This window comes from Neoarius graeffei, chromosome 17 (assembly GCF_027579695.1).
Source record: "Neoarius graeffei isolate fNeoGra1 chromosome 17, fNeoGra1.pri, whole genome shotgun sequence".
Lineage (NCBI taxonomy): Eukaryota > Metazoa > Chordata > Actinopteri > Siluriformes > Ariidae > Neoarius > Neoarius graeffei.
The window spans coordinates 18957001-18975922 of NC_083585.1; the positions used below are offsets into that span (position 1 = coordinate 18957001).

An 18922-nucleotide genomic window follows, 5' to 3' on the forward strand; every position below is an offset into this window, starting at 1 on the left:
CCTTCCACCGTTGGATGATGTCCCCAGTTGAGGTCAACAGCACTCCATCCTTGCTGTAAACAGTAAGGACAGAGCACTGTTTCCCCTTCCTGAGGCGCTGGAGGGTTTGCCAGAATCTCTTCGAGACCAACCGAAAGTCACTTTCCATGGCCTCACCGAACTCCTCCCACACCCGAGTTTTTGCTTCAGTGACCACCAGAGCAGCATTCTGCTTGGCCTGTCGGTATCTGTCAGCTGCCTCTAGAGACCCACAGTCTAACCAAGCCCGATAGGACTCCTTCAGCTTGACGACTCCCCTCACCACAAGTATCTACCACTGGGTTTGGGGATTACCGCCACAAGAGGCACCAACAACCTTGCAGCTACAGCTGTGCACGGCCGCCTCAGCAATGGAGGTGCGGAACACCTATTATTAGGTGAAGTTAAATAAATAAATAAGAACATGGTCCACTCGGACTCAATGTCCCCATCCTCCCCCCGTATGCAATTGAAGCTCTGCTGGATGTGGCAGTTGAAGATCCAACAGATGGGAGCCAGGTCTGTCCGACCTCCTCCCTGCCATTTGATCCAGCTCGCCACCAGGTAGTGATCAGTCGACAGCTCTGCTCCTCTCTTCACCCGAGTGTCCAAGACACGGCCTAGGGTGTCATAGATCAGATGAAATGACTACAAAGTCAATCATTGATCTACGGCCTAGGGTGTCCTTGTGCCACGTGCACTTATGGACACCCTTATGCTCAAACATGGTGTTCATTATGGCTAAACCGTGCATGGCAGAGAAGTCCAACAACTGAACACCACTCAGGTTCAGCTCGGGCAGGCCGTTCCTCCCAATCTCACCCCTTCAGGTCTCACCGTCATTGCCCACGTGAGCATTGAAGTCCCCCAGTAAAACAACGGAGTCCCCTCGTGATGCACTGTCTAGCACCCCACTCAAGGACTCCAAGAAGGCCGGGTACTCTGAACTACCATTTGGCGCATAAGCACAAATGACAGTCAGAGACTGTTACCCAACCTGAAGGCTCAGGGAAACGACCCTCTCATTCACTGGGGAGAACTCCAATGTTAGTGCGCTGAACTGGGGGGCTACCAATAGCCTCATCCCTGCCTGGCACCGCTGACCCTTGGCAACTCCAGCATAGAAGAGAGTCCAACCCCTTTCCAGGAAATTGGTTCCAGATCCCAAGCTATGCGTTGAGGTGAGCCCAACTATATCTAGTTGGTACCGCTCAACCTTATGCACAAGCTCAGGCTTTTTCCCACCAGATAGGTGACATTCCATGTCCCAAAAGCCAGTTTTGTCAGCCAGGGATCAGTACACCTGTGCCTCCGCCTTTGGCTGCCACCTGATCCACAGTGCACTGGACCCTTACAGCACCTCCTGCAGGTGGTGGGTCCACAGAAGAGTGGTTCCGTGTTGCTCATTCAGGCTGGGCCTGGCCAGGTCCCACGGACATAGGCCAGGCCACCAGGTGATCGCCGACGAGCCCCTCCCCCAGGCCTGGTGCCAGGGTGGGGCCTCGGTATCCCTGGTCCGGGAGAGGCTACTCGGATACCTGTTTTTCCTTTCATAAGGGTCATTTTGAACCGCTCTTTGTCTGACCTCTCAGCTAGGACCTGTTTGCCTTGGGAGGCCCTACTGGGACAAATGCCCCGAAAACATAGCTCCTAGAATCCCTGAGGTACTCAAACCTCTCCACCACATTAAGGTGGTGATTCAAGGAGGGGTGAATTCAGAGTTGTACTTACTAATATTGAGCCTTGTATTGGGCTTCTATGCAACAAGAAGCAAGCACATGTGTCTCACTCATAATGCTCTTCCATCACTGTTTGGTTTGGATCGGTCACCAAAAAGGACAAGAACAGATTGCAATGGACAATAGGGTCTGCAGAGAAAATTATTGGTGTCAGCCTGCCCTCTATCCAAGACCTGTACCTGTCCAGAGTCAGGAAACAGGCAGGTAACATCTCTGCAGACCCATCACACCCTGGTTACAAACTGTTTAAAATTCTCCCCTCTGGGAGATGCTACAGAAAACCATACGCAAAAACAACCAGACACAAGAACATTTTTTTCCCCTCAGGTTGTCTCTGTGACAAACAGCTAAAACCGGACTCAAATATCAGTAACATCAACTGTGAAATATCTGCACACTCATACTGTCATTCTGTGCACACTGTATATTTATATTTACTAATTCATCCTTGCACGATGTTGTCTATACATATAATTACCTTTCTACATGTACATAGCTTTTTGTTTTTTTCTACGCTTTTTATCTAATTGTACTAGGAGTGCTAAGTGAAACCGGAGTCAAATTCCTTATGTGTGTTCACATACCTGGCAAACAAAGTTTATTATTATTATTATTATTATTATTATTATTATTATTAATGTGAAAATAGAATGCCAAGCAACAGGAAATGTTCTGTTGCAAATGTTGCAGAAAGTTCCCTGTTGCCTTGCGTTCCATTCTCAAATTTGGCACCATTAAGTTTCACACTGATGACAGCTCTATTCAATATGAACTGCAAGCAACTAGCTTAGGCTTATACAGTGATGCTTGAAAGTTTGTGAACCCTTTAGAATTTTCTATATTTCTGCATAAATATGACCTCAAACATCAGATTTTCACACAAGTCCTAAAAGTAGATAAAGAGAACCCAGTTAAACAAATGAGACAAAAATATTATACTTGATCATTTATTTATTGAGGAAAATGATCCAATCATATACAGTGGGGCAAAAAAGTATTTAGTCAGTCACCAATTGTGCAAGTTCTCCCACTTAAAAAGATGATAGAGGCCTGTAATTTTCATCATAGGTACACTTCAACTATGAGAGACAAAATGAGAAAAAAAATCCAGAAAATCACATTGTCTGATTTTTAAAGAATTTATTTGCAAATTATGGTGGAAAATAAGTATTTGGTCAATAACAAAAGTTCATCTCAATACTTTGTTATATACCCTTTGTTGGCAATGACAGAGGTCAAACGTTTTCTGTAAGTCTTCACAAGGTTTTCACACACTGTTGCTGGTATTTTGGCCCATTCCTCCATGCAGATCTCCTCTAGAGCAGTGATGTTTTGGGGCTGTCGCTGGGCAACACGGACTTTCAACTCCCTCCAAAGATTTTCTATGGGGTTGAGATCTGGAGACTGGCTAGGCCACTCCAGGACCTTGAAATGCTTCTTACGAAGCCACTCCTTCATTGCCCGGGCAGTGTGTTTGGGATCATTGTCATGCTGAAAGACCCAGCCACGCTTCATCTTCAATGCCCTTGCTGATGGAAGGAGGTTTTCACTCAAAATCTCACGATACATGGCCCCATTCATTCTTTCCTTTACACGGATCAGTCGTCCTGGTCCCTTTGCAGAAAAACAGCCCCAAAGCATGATGTTTCCACCCCTACGCTTCACAGTAGGTATGGTGTTCTTTGGATGCAACTCAGCATTCTTTCTCCTCCAAACACGACAAGTTGAGTTTTTACCAAAAAGTTCTATTTTGGTTTCATCTGACCATATGACATTCTCCCAATCCTCTTCTGGATCATCCAAATGCTCTCTAGCAAACTTCAGATGGGCCTGGACATGTACTGGCTTAAGCAGGGGGACACGTCTGGCACTGCAGGATTTGAGTCCCTGGCGGCATAGTGTGTTACTGATGGTAGCCTTTGTTACTTTGGTCCCAGCTCTCTGAAGGTCATTCACTAGGTCCTCCCGTGTGGTTCTGGGATTTTTGATCACCATTCTTGTGATCATTTTGACCCCACGGGGTGAGATCTTGCGTGGAGCCCCAGATCGAGGGAGATTATCAGTGGTCTTGTATGTCTTCCATTTTCTAATAATTGCTCCCACAGTTGATTTCTTCACACCAAGCTGCTTACCTATTGCAGATTCAGTCTTCCCAGCCTGGTGCAGGTCTACAATTTTGTTTCTGGTGTCCTTTGACAGCTCTTTGGTCTTGGCCATAGTGGAGTTTGGAGTGTGACTGTTTGAGGTTGTGGACAGGTGTCTTTTATACTGATAACGAGTTCAAACAGGTGCCATTAATACAGGTAACGAGTGGAGGACAGAGGAGCCTCTTAAAGAAGAAGTTACAGGTCTGTGAGAGCCAGAAATCTTGCTTGTTTGTAGGTGACCAAATACTTATTTTACCGAGGAATTTACCAATTAATTCATTAAAAATCAGACAATGTGATTTCCTGGATTCTTTCCCCCCATTTTGTCTCTCATAGTTGAGGTATACCTATGATGAAAATTACAGGCCTCTCTCATCTTTTTAAGTGGGAGAACTTGCACAATTGGTGGCTGACTAAATACTTTTTTGCCCCACTGTATCTGTGAGTAGCAAAAGTATGTGAACCTTTGCTTTCAGTATCTGGTGTGACCCCCTTGCGCAGCAATAACTGCAACTAAACATTTCCAGTAACTGTTGATCAGTCCTGCACACCAGCTTAGAGGAATTTTAGCTCATTCCTCTGTACAGAACAGCTTCAACTCTGGGATATTGGTGGGTTTCCTCACATGAACTGCTTGCTTCAGGTCCTTCCACAACATTTCAAGTGGATTAAGGTCAGGACTTTGATTGGCCATTCCAAAACATTAACTTTATTCTTCTTTAACCATTCTTTGGTAGAACAACTTGTGTGCCTAGGGTCATTGCCTTGCTGCGTGACCCACCTTCTCTTGAGATTCAGTTCATGGACAGATGTCCTGACATTTTCCTTTAGAATTCACTGGTATAATTCAAAATTCATTGTTGCATCAATGATGGCAAGCCATCCTGGCCCAGATGCAGGAAAACAGGCCCAAATCATGATACTACCACCACCATGTTTCACAGATGGGATAAGGTTCTTATGCTGGAATGCAGTGTTTTCCTTTCTCCAAACATAACACTTCTCATTTAAACCAAAAATTTCTATTTTGGTCTCATCAGTCCACAAAACATTTTTCCAATAGACTTCTGGCTTATCCACGTGATCTTTAGCAAACTGCAGATGAGCAGCAATGTTCTTTTTGGAGACCAGTGGCTTTTTCCTTGCAACCCTGCCATGCACACCATTGTTGTTCAGTGTTCTCCTGATGGTGGACTCATGAACATTAACATTAGCCAATGTGAGAGAGGCCTTCAGTTGCTTAGAAGTTACTCTGGGCTCCTTTGTGACCTCGCCGACTATTACACGCCTTGCTCTTGGAGTGATCTTTGTTGGTCAACCACTCCTGGGGAGGGTAACAATGGTTTTGATTTTCCTCCATTTGTACAAAATCTGTCTGACTGTGGATTGGTGGAGTCCAAACTCTTTAGACATTGTTTTGTCACCTTTTCCAGCCTGATGAGCATCAGCAACACTTTTTCTGAGGTCCTCAGAAATCTCCTTTGTTTGTGCCATGATACACTTCCACAAACATGTTGTGAAGACCAGACTTTGATAGACCCGTTCTTTAAATAAAACAGGGTGCCCACCCACCCCTGATTGTCATTCCATTGATTGAAAACAACTGACTCTAATTTCATCTTCAAATTAACTGCTAATCCTAGAGGTTCATATACTTTTGCCTCTCAGTGATATGTAATATTGGATCACTTTCCTCAATAAATAAATGACCATGTATAATAATTTTGTCTCATTTGTTTAATTGGGTTCTCTTTATCTACTTTTAGGACTTGTGTGAAAATCTGATGATGTTTCAGGTCATATTTATATAGAAATATAGAAAATTCTAAATGGTTCACAAACTTTCAAGCGCCACCGTATTTAGTGCCTCAAACCTCCCAAAGAAGTTATTGAGTTCATTGAGGAAGTCCACATCATCATCACACTCGGGAGGGGCCATCACCTACAGTAGAGGTCTGCGCGGGTCGGATTTTTCAGTCCCGCTCCCGCCCACGCCCGCATTGTACAGTCCCGCTCCCGCCCGCGCCCGCAAAGAATTATGATTTTTCAGTCCCGCTCCCGCCCGCGCCTGCAAAGAATTATGATTTTCAGTCCCGCTCCCGCCCGCGCCTGCCATATTTTGTCCCGCTCCCGCTTGCAAATCCCACATGAAGCAGACTTTCACGTTATTTCTCAGGAAAGTTCTTGTCTTAACACAGCGTGATAGTGCCCCGCCCCCTACTTTGAGTGGATTTGAGCATAAATATCTACAGCTCACGTTCACGTTTGTTATTATTTACCTTGTTTCTGAATTCAGAATGTTGAAATGGCAGCATGTAGACCTAATAATAATAATTATTTAAGTAGGCTAATCATTTAAGTATGTGCTCTCCCGTGGTGCGTCTCCTATGAATAATTAGTGTGAAAGGAGAGATGGATCACACTCTTGAACTTATTCTTTTAGTTACATTTCTTTTCAGTTGTTTTTAGCAGCAGAAGGAGACAAATGTTTCGGCTGTTGCCTTCGTCAGTGTCTCTAATAATAATAATAATAATAATAATAATAATAATAATAATAAAAAGACAGGCGAGCACGTAATTCCAAGTGGAAATTTGGTATATTTATTGTTCAGCCATACAAAACATTAGGCTAACCCAGTTTACATTTGTAAAGCATTTCTAACTAAAATGTCCGATTTCAGGACTCTTGACTTTTTAACGGTAAATGTACCTCTTTTTAAAGCAGCACTTACTTTTGAAGCACTGTGAGCTTCAGTAAAGGAGCTCTGCTCTTCTGCCATGATCGGAGATTTCAAACACGGAAGATGAAAGGAATCGGAAACGTACAAGAGTTATTTATCCTCTCCTGGATCAGAATCAGAATCAGAATTCTGATGACCAGCTCATCTAAGGTGTCATTGAGGCATCATGTTAGTGTGGGTCACTGGAGTCTGGGTGTGAATGGCGAGTCATTAGAGTGATCAAACGATTGCCCATTAGGGTGATCAATGGCAAATTTAAGATGCCATTCCTCACTCAATCTGGCAATCTGACTCTCTCTGCAAATTTAGGCATCTTAAAATGTTTTTATTAATGCCATATAAAATATCCAGCACAAATTATATATGATAGACATAAATTAATAATTTATAAATTTCATTTTAAACACGTTTTTAGTTAGCGGGACTGCAGCTTATCACTGCTCCCGCCTGTGCCTGCATATGTGCACTCCTGCTCCCGCCCGCGCCCGCATATGTGCACTCCTGCTCCCGCCCGCACCCGCAATGAGCTTTCAAAATTTGTCCCACGCCGCACTGCTTTGCGGCGGGTCCCGCGAGTCCCGCGAGACTCCAGCGGGAGTGCAGGGCTCTAACCTACAGCAAAGACACACTTCTGGACATTGGTAAAATTCACCACAGGCCCAGTCCAGTCCTTCTGGACTGTAGCTTTCTTCTCGCTGACACAGACCGGAGCCACACTGACACCATCCGGCAGGCCGCATCATCACCAGACTCGAGTTGGCGAAACAGCTGACGATCCACGCACCCAAAACGGAGGCACGGTAAGAGAGGCGGGCTACATGCTAGGCTAAAGGCTAGAGCTACAAGACCACTGCTACCTAGCCTTCTGCTAGCTAATGTTTGCTCGCTTGAGAATAAGATGGATGAGCTGAGAACCAGGATAACATCTCAACGTGAGATCAGAGAGTGTTGTGCCCTGATTTTTATGGAAACCTGGACTACTGCAAGCCTGCCAGACCCGGCCATTGAACTACAGACCCACTCCATGCACCGCGGAGACTGCACATCTGCTTCTGGTAAAAACAAAGGTGGCGGTGTGTGTGTTTATGTTAACAACAGATGGTGTACAGACGTACAGGTGGTTGAAAAACACTGTTGTGCAGACATTGAAGTGGTGATGGTGAAGTGCAGACCCTTTTATCTACCGAGGGAGTTCAGTGCTGTGTTTATGCTGGCTGTTTACATCCCGCCACAGGCCGACCGCACTACAGTGCTAGGACTACTACATGACATCATCGGCAAACACGAGACCATACACCCAGATTCCGTGTTCATCGTGGCCAGGGATTTTAATCATTGCAACCTCAGGACTGTGCTACCGAAGTACCATCAACACGTGAGCTTTCTGACAAGGGACAACAACATCCTGGACTATGTCTACAGCAATGTGAGAAATGGCTACAAGGCTGTGCCCCACCCCCACTTTGGACAGTCTGACCACATCTGTGTTCCTCTACCCAGCTTACAAGGCCCTTCTCAAACAAGCCCCCCCAGTGAGTAAAACTGTTAAAGTTTGGAATGAAGAGACTGATCTGGTGCTCCAGGACTGCTTCAGTTCTACAAACTGGGATGTGTTTAAGACTGCTGCTTTGAGAGAAGACTGTTCTGTGGATTTAGAGGAATATGCATCTGTGGTCACCAGCTACATCAGTACGTGTATTAATGACATTGTCCCCACCAAGTGCTGCAAAATATATCCTAACCAAAAATCTTGGATTAACAGTGAAGTACACTCCATGCTACATGCATGCTCCACCGCTTTTGCCTCTGGTGACGCAGATGGATATAAAAAGGCCAGATATGACCTATGCAGATCCATCAGGGAAGCCAAGAGGCAGTACAGACTGAAGCTGGAAGGATATTACAATACCTCAGACTCCAGATGCATGTGGCAGGGCCTGCAACACATCACCAATTTTCAGCACAAGAACAGCAGGGTCACAGCCAACCACAACACATCACCAGATGAGCTGAACAAGTTCTATGCTCGCTTCGACACCCTCAACACCAACCAACACAGAGGGATTCTACCAACAGAGGCAGCACAGAGCTCTTCACCTACTGTGACCATAACCGAGGTGAGCAAGGTCTTCAGGAGGACTAACCCCCGAAAGGCAGCTGGCCCTGACAACATCCCTGGCCGTGCTTTGAGGGCCTGCTCCATACAGTTAGCAGAGGTCTTCACAGACATTTTCAACCTGTCCCTCTCCATGTCTTCTGTGCCCACATGCTTCAAGACCACCACCATAGTGCCCCTCCCAAAGAAAAACAATATAACATGCCTGAATGACTATCACCCAATTGCACTCACTTCAGTTGTAATGAAGTGTTTTGAGAGGATAGTCATGTCATACATCAAAAAGGACATCCCAGACACAATAGACCCCTTCAATTTGCATATCATCAGAACCGTTCAACTGATGATGCCGTCAATGCAGCCATCCACACAGCCTTGTCACACCTGGAACACAGGGACACCTATGTTCGAATGCTGTTTGTGGACTACAGTTCAGCCTTCAACATCGTCATCCTCTGCAGACTAACTGAGAAGCTCTCCACCCTTGGACTGACATCCTCCCTCTGCTGCTGGGTTCTGGACTTTCTCATAAACAGACCCCAGACTGTCAGAGTCGGTACCAGAACATCCAGCACCAAGACAGTGAGCACAGGGACCCCCCAAGGCTGTGTGCTCAGTCCACTCCTGTACACCCTCTTCACCTACGACTGCACCCCCTCCCAGAGTAACACTTCCATCATCAAGTTCGCTGACGACACCACTGTCATTGGGCTGATCACCGGCGGAGATGAGAGAGCCTACAGGGAGGAGGTGGCTCAGCTGGTCTCCTGGTGCCGGGAAAATAACCTCTCCTTGAATGCTGAGAAGACCAAGGAGATGATTATTGACCTGAGGAAGAGGAGGAGAGACCAGCACGCCTCGCTGCACATCAACGGGACACAGGTGGAGAGGGTGAAAACATTTAAATTCCTTGGAACTCACATCAGTGAGGATCTCACCTGGACACACAACACACAGCAGACCATCAAGAAGGCTCAACAGAGACTCTTCTTCCTGAGGAAGCTGAGGAAATTTGGACTGTCCACCAAACTCCTCAGCAACTTCTACAGGTGCACAGTGGACAGTGTCAGATTAAGAAGTATTAAGAAGGTGGAAAGAGTAGTTTGAGGATTTATTAAATGAGGAGAATCCAAGAGAGAAAAGGTCAGATTCATTGGAGACAGCAAATCAGGAAGTAGAGTTGGTTAGAAAGAATGAGGTGAGGGCAGCCATGAAAAGAATGAAGACTGGGAAAGCAGTTGGACCAGTTGGTATCCCAATTGAGGTTTGGAGATATTTGGGTGAGACAGCTGTGGAGTTCCTAACGAGATTGTTTAATAAGATCTTAGAGAATGAGAAAATACTGAACGAATGGAACAAGAGTGTGCTAGTCCCAATATACAAGAATAAGGGAGATGTACAGAGCTACAGTAATTACAGAGGGATAAAATTGATGAGCCACACCATGAAGTTATGGGAAAGGGTATTGGAGGGGAGACTGAGAAGAGAGGTAGCAATCTGTGAACAGCAGTATGGGTTTATGCCAAGGAAGAGCACATCGGATGCAATTTTTGCTTTAAGGATGTTAATGGAGAAGTACAGGTAAGGCCAGAGAAAGCTACATTGTGTGTTTGTAGACCTGAAGGCATACGATAGAGTGCCTAGAGATGAATTATGGTATTGTATGAGAAAGTGTGGAGCGAATGAGAAGTATATTAGAGTGGTGCAAGACATGTATGAGAACAGTGAAACAGCAGTGAGGTGTGCAGTTGGAATGACTAAATGGTTCAGGTGAAGGTGGGATTTCATCAAGGATCTGCTTTGAGTCCTTTCTTGTTTGCCATAGTGATGGATAGCTTGACGGACGAAGTGAGGCAAGAGCCACCATGGAACATGATGTTTGCGGATGATATTGTGATCTGTGGTGAAAGTAGAAAGGAGGTTGAGCTGGGTTTGGAGAGATGGCGGTATGCATTGGAACAAAGAAGAATAAAGGTGAGCAGTAGCAAAACAGAATACATGTGCATCAATGAGAATGGGGATGAGAGTGTAGTGAAGATGCAAGGAGTAGACACAAAGAAAGTTGATGAATTCAAGTACCTGGGGTCAGCTGCGCAGGAAAATGGGGGCTGCGATAGTGAGGTGAAAAAGAGAGTGCAGGCAGGGTGGAGCAGTTGGAGAAAGATTTCGGGAGTCATTTGTGATAGGAAGGTCCCAGCAAAAGTGAAAGGTAAGATGTATAAGACAGTAGTGAGACCAGCTGTGATGTATGGATTGGAAACAGTATCCTTAACGAAGAGACAGGAGGCAAAGTTGGAGGTGGTGGAGTTGAGGATGGAGTTAAGGTTTGCGATGGGAGTGACAAGGTTGGACAGGATAAGGAACAAACACATCAGAGGGACAGCACATGTGGAGAGCTTGGGAATTAAGCTAAGAGAGAGGAGATTTAGATGGTATGGGCACATTCTGAGAAGAGATGCAGAGCATGTTGGAAGGAGAATGTTGAGGATGGAGCTGCCAGGCACACGGAAACAAGGAAGGCCAAAGAGGAGATACATGGATGTGGTGAGAGAGGACATGAAAGTGGCAGGTGTGGTAGAGAAGGATGCAGAAGACAGGAAGCAATGGAGATGAAAGATCCGCTGTGGTGACCCCTAATTGGGAGCAGCCAAAAGAAGAAGTGTTCTTCTGTCAAATTTATGAGTGAGACATGTGTTTGCTTCGTGTTGCATAGAAGCCCAATACAAGGCTCAAGATCAGTAAGTACAACTCTGAGTTCATCTCCTACCTGGAGGCATTTTCAGTACTTCGATTTCAGTGCTGTCAATTTGGAAAAAGCTGCCTTGCTCTGATATCTTCATGCAAACAGACTGAGCAATTTGACTGCAGAATCTGACAATTGAGAATATTCTTTCATCTTCAGCAAACAATAGGAGGACAGATTTCCATTAGATTGTGGAACATGGCTATGGGGAGTTGAGCCCATTTAGCCACAAGAGCGGGTTTGGAACCCTGATCTTGGGCAAGAAGGCATGGCACTATGTCAAGGTTTTGTGCAGGCCACTCAAGATCTACACCAACCTTGGCAAGCCATGACATTATGGACCTCGTTTTGTGTACAGGGGCACTGTTATGGGTGGTGGAGGTGTGGTGAGATAAGGATCCAAAAGCAGAACACAGACAGTAATCCAATAAATAAAGTGATTTAATCCAGGGAAAAAAGGTCGTGGCAAAAAGGTAAACAAACAAGACAGAAAACAAATGGCAAAAATAGTCTGGGTAAAAAGAGACAAAAAACTTGACGAAAACACGAGATAGGCAAAGACAAACACTAGTGAAAAAAAACAAGAACCAGAAAAAAAAAACGCTTAGTGCAAAAAACCATGAACCAGAAAAACTGCTAGAGCAAAAAAACATGCGCAGCAAAAGGGGCGCAGAAATGGCTAGAGTAGCAAATGAGATGTTCTGGCAAAGTCAGAGTCTGAGAACGGCCTTTAAATATGCAGTGGTGAAAACCAGGAAGTGAGTTCAGGTGAGCACTCGCTGAACGGGGAAGCAGGCAGGATGGAATTCCCGTCCCGGATCCGGATCAGCACTGATGTGGGAGAACCGTAATCTCCAGAGTGGATGTCTGGGGCAGAAAATGACAGGCACTGCCTTAAGCAGACTACTATAAAAACTCAAACTCTTTCACAGTTAAGTCAATTGATTCTGGTGCCAGTCGATTCATATGTTAGTGATCCCCTGTGGCTCCCTGTAGGCTGTATGCTGGAATAAACTCCCAAACACCTCACTCGTCTCCCTGGTTCTCCTTCAAGTTTTTGGTGTTTGGAACAGATTCCATCATGTATTAAAGGAGAGATGTGTATTAAAGTAGAGATGTCCCATACCTATGTTTTGCCAAAGGTGACAAAAATTTGGAAACATGTCAACATTTCGGTTTACCAGGCGCTCACACCAAGGTCCAATTTGTAAATGAACGCATGGACTTTATAAGCAGCAAGATATGTACTTTTCTCCTTTGCATCAATGTAGTGAGTGAGTTCATTAGGCCAAAATGTATACTAGATATGACCACTGCATTACCCAGAGAAGGTCATTTTATACCTTGCAAGTTTGGACTTAGTATCATACAGAGGTTCTGGCATTTTGTTTCATGGTTCTTATGCCATATATTGCACAGTCCTGAACACTTGGGAATTCATAAAACAACAAAATGGTCAGTATAGATGTTGCTCATGACGTATCTTTAAATATTGTCATATCTGTGCACAATCCTGAACCTCTACACACTTAGCCACTAGACTGCTTGAATCTCTACCGATATCACAACTAAACTTTACCTAAACTTCCCAAAGTGATGAAAACCATGATTTAGTTAAGTGTTTCTGCATTATGGCATACCAGAAGACATTGTGTCTAATAATTTACCTCCAGTGGGCAGGCCAGTTTACCTCCTATGTATAGAAGGCAGCAGCTCAACTTTAAAGGGCATATTGCGGGTAAAATCAGGATCAAGATCAATGTAATTCTCATATTTTATATTAAACTTTGGTCAAATATCTGTCACATTTTGCATTTTGTGCAATTTTTTTTACCTTGCGCAATACCAGAAAAATTCAGTTGAAATCAAGCCATTTAAGGCGAATTGGTCCGCCTCTGAAAAAACTTGGCATTTGGATTTCCTGGCAAACGTTGATTTTCGTGACGTCACTTGCGGGACGCTTCCTTCTGAATCCTACATCTGCGCTGGTTTGTTTATGAGGAAAAGACCTGGTGGTTTTCTGCAAATTTCTTCAATGTTATCACATAATTATTAAAATGGTTAACAGATGTATCGTAGGAGGGTGTAGCAACACCAATCATGATGGGATTAGTACTCATCATTTTCCAAAAGACTGGACAACGAGAGAGAAATGGGAGCGCTTTGTGCGAGGCACCCGGAAGCAGCCGATGACCAACAGAGCCAAGGACCAACAAAATCGGCGATTCAGAAGTTGACTGTTGCCAGGGTAAGAAATAAGAGAGACTATACTCTAAATTAGGTGTTCCTGTGTTTGTGTGGTACACGGATAATGTTATTTATTGACACACACAAAAGTAACCAACATGAAAGCACTGGGCGATAATACACTTACTTAGATTAGATTAGACTAGATTAGATTAGATAGAACTTTATTGATCCCTTTGGGAGGGTTCCCTCAGGGAAATTAAAAAGATCAGCTGTTTCACGGATACCGCCATTTTGGATTTGGCGTGGTGCACTCTGGGACCGTTTGGGAACAAACAAAGCATCCCATGCGAGATGTCAGCCTACACAAACTTGTTGTAGACGTTGTGTTAGTAATTAAGTCATAAAAGCCTCGTACTCATATGTCCTGCCAGTTTGTGTCTTACTCCTAGAGTGAAATGGGTGGTGCTGATCGATGTGCAGTTTATAAATGCAACAATGATCAATGGTATAAGGACAGGTGAGTGATATTATGAATATAATAGTACTATACTATGTGTAGACTATAGCCATAATGGTATTATAATGGTATTATTATTAATGTTTTAGTATCATCGATCAGAGGGGACTTTATAAACATGACATTACCATGGTTGAACCTTTAGTTGAAATTTTTGGATAAAGGTTGCTTAGTTTAGAATCTACATCAGGCCTCAGGAGTTCGGTTCAAAATGGTGATTTAAATATATGGACCTAGGCTTGTTTCATTTGTTGAAAAATAGGTTAACAATAAGTGAATGTATAAGTTATTATCAATCTTAAGTTTATTAATCCTATTAGACTGTAGACCTATATATCTGATCTAAATCAAGACATAACACACTTACCTGGAAGTACAGGTAAACACAGGTGTGCCCATAATCCTATCTTTTTTCACGTGGCACATATCTGAGCTATGTTGATCTGAGCCAAGATATTGAACTTTATGTTTTTATTTCTTTTCAGATTAGTTATCAAAGATCATGTAAAAGAACTGAAGTTGCATTTGTGTCCTGTCAAGTGGCGTCCTTTGTGGCTGCGGTTGATCAACCGGAGTGACCTAAAGATGCTATCAGACCACACAAGAGTTTGCCATGCTGCCTGGTTCAGGCATTTGTTTGTCCCCAAACGGTCCCAGAGTGCACCACCCCAAATCCAAAATGGCGGTATCCGTGAAACGGTCCATACAGTCAACAGCCTGGTAAAAAGCAGCCAAAGTATCTAAGTAGCCTTGCTATGACAGACTGAATCCCCTCACATGCAGTGGCTGCGTTTGCCCTCGGAGGGATGTAAACACAGATGGTGATGCTAGCAGCTAGCAGTTCACGTTAGCATCTGGTACAAGGTGTGCTAGCCATGTCTCCGTAAAAATAAATAAGCTGCTATCCCGGTAAATCCGCTGGTTGTTCAATGCGGATAGCTCGTCGACCTTATTCAGCAGTGAGTTCAAAGTCCCCATGATAATGGAGGGAATGGATGGTTTGTAGCACCGCTAGCCTAGCCTTTATCTTAACCCTGGCTTTGCAGCCCCTGGGTTTCCTCCTCAGCTCGGCCGGGATTGGGGTGTTGTATCCCAGCTCATCCCATTGTTTTCAGAGCCAGCAGCTCCTCTCTCAAATAAGTGAGAAAACTGGCTCCTGGTCGCGTGTTAAAGTTAAAAATATCCATGGGATATGAAGAAAAGCACACTATGTCTTCATAAGAAGAGCAGAAAAGTAAAAAGGTGGAAAAAAGAGGTTTAAAGAGCTAAAAACTACAGAGCTACTGGAGAAGCAGCCGTCTCACACAGCGCCCAAGGTCACATTTTCTTTACATTTTATTTCACATAATAAGGGATATGCGTGTCAGGGCTTGAGATCTTGGGACCTGTCAAACACATTAAATGTATATACAACCCTGCTTAGCCGATTCCATGTGTGTAGTTTATGAAATCTTTCTCCTACAGTAGCCAGTACTCTTCTAAATGAAGAAATATATCAATACATAATAGTGATTAGAAAAAATGATTTATGTAACAATAGATATATGAGCATTGATAGGGTTTTGCTGGGAATTAAACCCGGGTCGCTGGTGTAGTAATCCAGCAAACCCCCACTAGGCCACCAGGGGAATGACTCAAGTGCAGAGGAGTGAGGCAACAGTAGAGTAGAAAAAACAGTTTATTTACAATGCAAAAAATCCAAGGCAAAAAAAACAAAACAAAAGTATAATCCAAACGCTCAGAAGATATACGGGAAAAAATAAAAAATCCAAAAGTTCAAAGTCAAAAGAAAAAGCCAAAAAATAAGAAAAAAGGCAAAAATCCAAACGCTCAGAAGATCCAAAATGGTAAATACAAAGTCCAAAAAGTCCACAAGAAAGCAAAGTACAAAAGACCACAAAGACAAAGGCAAGGAACACGGAACAGAGGTCTCTAGTGATAACATAACAGCACAAAGACCCCGTGACTAGGGACCAAACTGAGGAAGTATTTATACACAGGGAAATTAAGAAACTGGGCGGGGCAGGAAATAAAGAACAGGTGGGGGTAAAAGGCACATGGAAACAGCCAATCAAAACAAACACAAAACACAGAAGTGGTGGCGGCCTCTAGAGGCCAAAACAAACATGACAAGATAAAGCAATAACAGCAGCCTCTAGAGGCCAAGACAGTCCCCAGTCCTAACATACATGAATCCATGGGTTTAGAAGTTCAGGCAACAATTCCATATTTCAATGCAAAATCGCTAGCTGCTAAACTTGGTCTACACAGACTGTGCATTAAATCTATGCAAGCTCTCTTAGCCCGCTGGCGGATCTGCACGTGACGTCACGAATCTGGCTCCAGACTCCCTTGAGATTTTTCCAGACTCATTTTGTTATTTTATTTTTTTATGCTATAGACAGATGGCCTTGTGCAAAATTACCCTTCTGGATGAGTGTGTAAAGAGACATACTTTCATATAAAAAAAACACGAAATTGGTCCAGGATATGCCCTTTAAGGTAATAATATCCTAAGGGGACCATCTGCATTCTAACAGACAAGTAGAGCAGTTGGACCAGAAAATAGGAACATACTTCAGGTCCTATTGCATCTCAAATAATTTAAGGACCATATGCCCTGAAATAAACTGTTCTGAATCTCATGTTTGCAGTTTTATACAAATTACTATTTAAAAAATAAAGAAGAGTGAGAAATGAAATATAAAATGGAAAATTGAGTAAAGCTTGATTACTTCATAGTTATGATTGGTTTCAAGAAGGTCTGCTGTTTGTAAAGGCATGACTGAATGACTACCATTATATATTGAAAGATTCAATATGTACTGGTACTACTCATGTGTTGAAATTGAGATGTTAACTTTGTTGGGAAAAAATGGCATTAAAATACAAGGGAAAGCTCAGCATCAAAAGGACAATATCGTTAAATATTAATACTAACAGCACCAATATTGGTAGTTCTCTGAGTATGGTAAACTACTGTTACACCCATCTTTTCCTCCTCACCACCTGAACAGTATAAATACCTGAAAAACATTACCAACGTTATCATGCTGCTTTGAACACACTGGAACAATTTATGTCCTCCAGTAGCCTGTTTATTCCCTCCTCATACACAAGTATATTTTTGGTGTTGTACGGGGTCTTTTCCTGACAGGTCTTTACAGACATGCAAAGTGCAGGAGCAAACAGTAACTCAAGCAATAATTTATTTAATTTTTCAAGATCACTGAATGAGAAAATATTGTTGTTGCAGATCCTGGTTGGGGTTTTCCTCTATATAAACTGCTTGATGATATACACATTTTTTAAAAAGGAGGTTTTTAGGGAAGAAACACGATACATTTTGTTTGTACAAACCCTATTTGCAGACTCTGTTCTTATGCTGTTAAGTGACTTGCTTTTTGTTGGAGCTTATTTCCAGTATGCCATGCACATAATTCCTTGCAGTATCATTTGTACAGTTTCTGTTTTTCTGACCTGCTGTACACCACTGACTTTGGTGGCAATGTGTCTGGAACGCTATGTGGCGATTTGCATGCCTTTGAGACATGCTGTCATCTCCACAGGCAGGACCAGATTATATGGGATTTTTATCATATGGACTATCAGTTCTATAATTCCATTGTTCAATTTTATAGGATATTGCACAGTAGTCTCATCTGCTGCTCAGTATTCCTATGCAGTATGCACTATGGAGCAAATGATAAGGGAAGCATGGCAGGCACACGGACGTGCCATTATTTTCATTATCCTTTTCCTTTGTTTAATCATTATCATTGTTTTCACCTACATCAAGATAATGATTGCAGCTAGAGCTGCTTCCTCTGAGAAAAAGAAATCAACCAGTAAGAGTCTCAGGACTGTGCTGCTTCATGCATTTCAGTTGCTTCTGTGCATAATGCACTTTTTAAACCCATATATAGAAATGGCATATTGGAGATTTGAAGAAAGTATATTGCAAAATATAAAATATTCCATGTTTATTACTTTTGTGATTGCACCACGTTGTCTTAGTCCATTGATTTATGGTCTTAGAGATGAATTTTTTTTTAATGCTTTAAGATATTATGCTATGTGTGGCACTGATTGCCATTTCCCAACATTGCTTGAAGTCAAACAATTGAAAATAAAACCAATTTAAAAACAGTACAGGAGATAATTAAATATGTGATTATTGTATGTGATTTTCAAATTGTTTAATGAAAATAGATGCCTTAAAAACTCCAGTGCTAAAATCCTCTAACAAATTTTGATGAGATGAATATATTAGAATTTATTTATACAACAAAAATGTGAAAAAATATCTTCAAAAATATATTCTTCCTAGGCTGAACATACTCTTTATTTTTTCATTGTCTTAAATACTTTTTGATCAAGGCTTATTGTTGAAATGTGTTATGGTTTGAATTTTGAATATCAAATGTTACAACCCCGGTTCCAAAAAAGTTGGGACAAAGTACAAATTGTAAATAAAAACAGAATGCAATCATGTGGAAGTTTCAAAATTCCATACTTTATTCAGAAGAGAACATAGATGACATATCAAATGTTTAAACTGAGAAAATGTATCATTTAAAGAGAAAAATTAGGTGATTTTAAATTTCATGACAACACCACATCTCAAAAAAGTTGGGACAAGGCCATGTTTACCACTGTGAGACATCCCCTTTTCTCTTTACAACAGTCTGTAAACGTCTGGGGACTGAGG

General features: G+C 42.8%; 1 protein-coding gene across 1 annotated transcript; it reads left to right on the top strand.

Moving 5' to 3' along the window:
- Nucleotides 1-17380: 17380 nt before the first annotated feature.
- LOC132901109 (odorant receptor 131-2-like) lies at nucleotides 17381-18355 on the top strand. Its single transcript, XM_060943471.1, has one exon. It carries the CDS (start codon nucleotides 17381-17383, stop codon nucleotides 18353-18355), a length of 975 nt encoding a protein of 324 aa, XP_060799454.1.
- Nucleotides 18356-18922: the final 567 nt, after the last annotated feature.

Excerpts from the sequence above, each read along its gene's own strand:
- LOC132901109 (XM_060943471.1), top strand. The coding sequence starts at position 17,381 with ATGCAAAGTGCAGGAGCAAACAGTAACTCAAGCAATAATTTATTTAAT.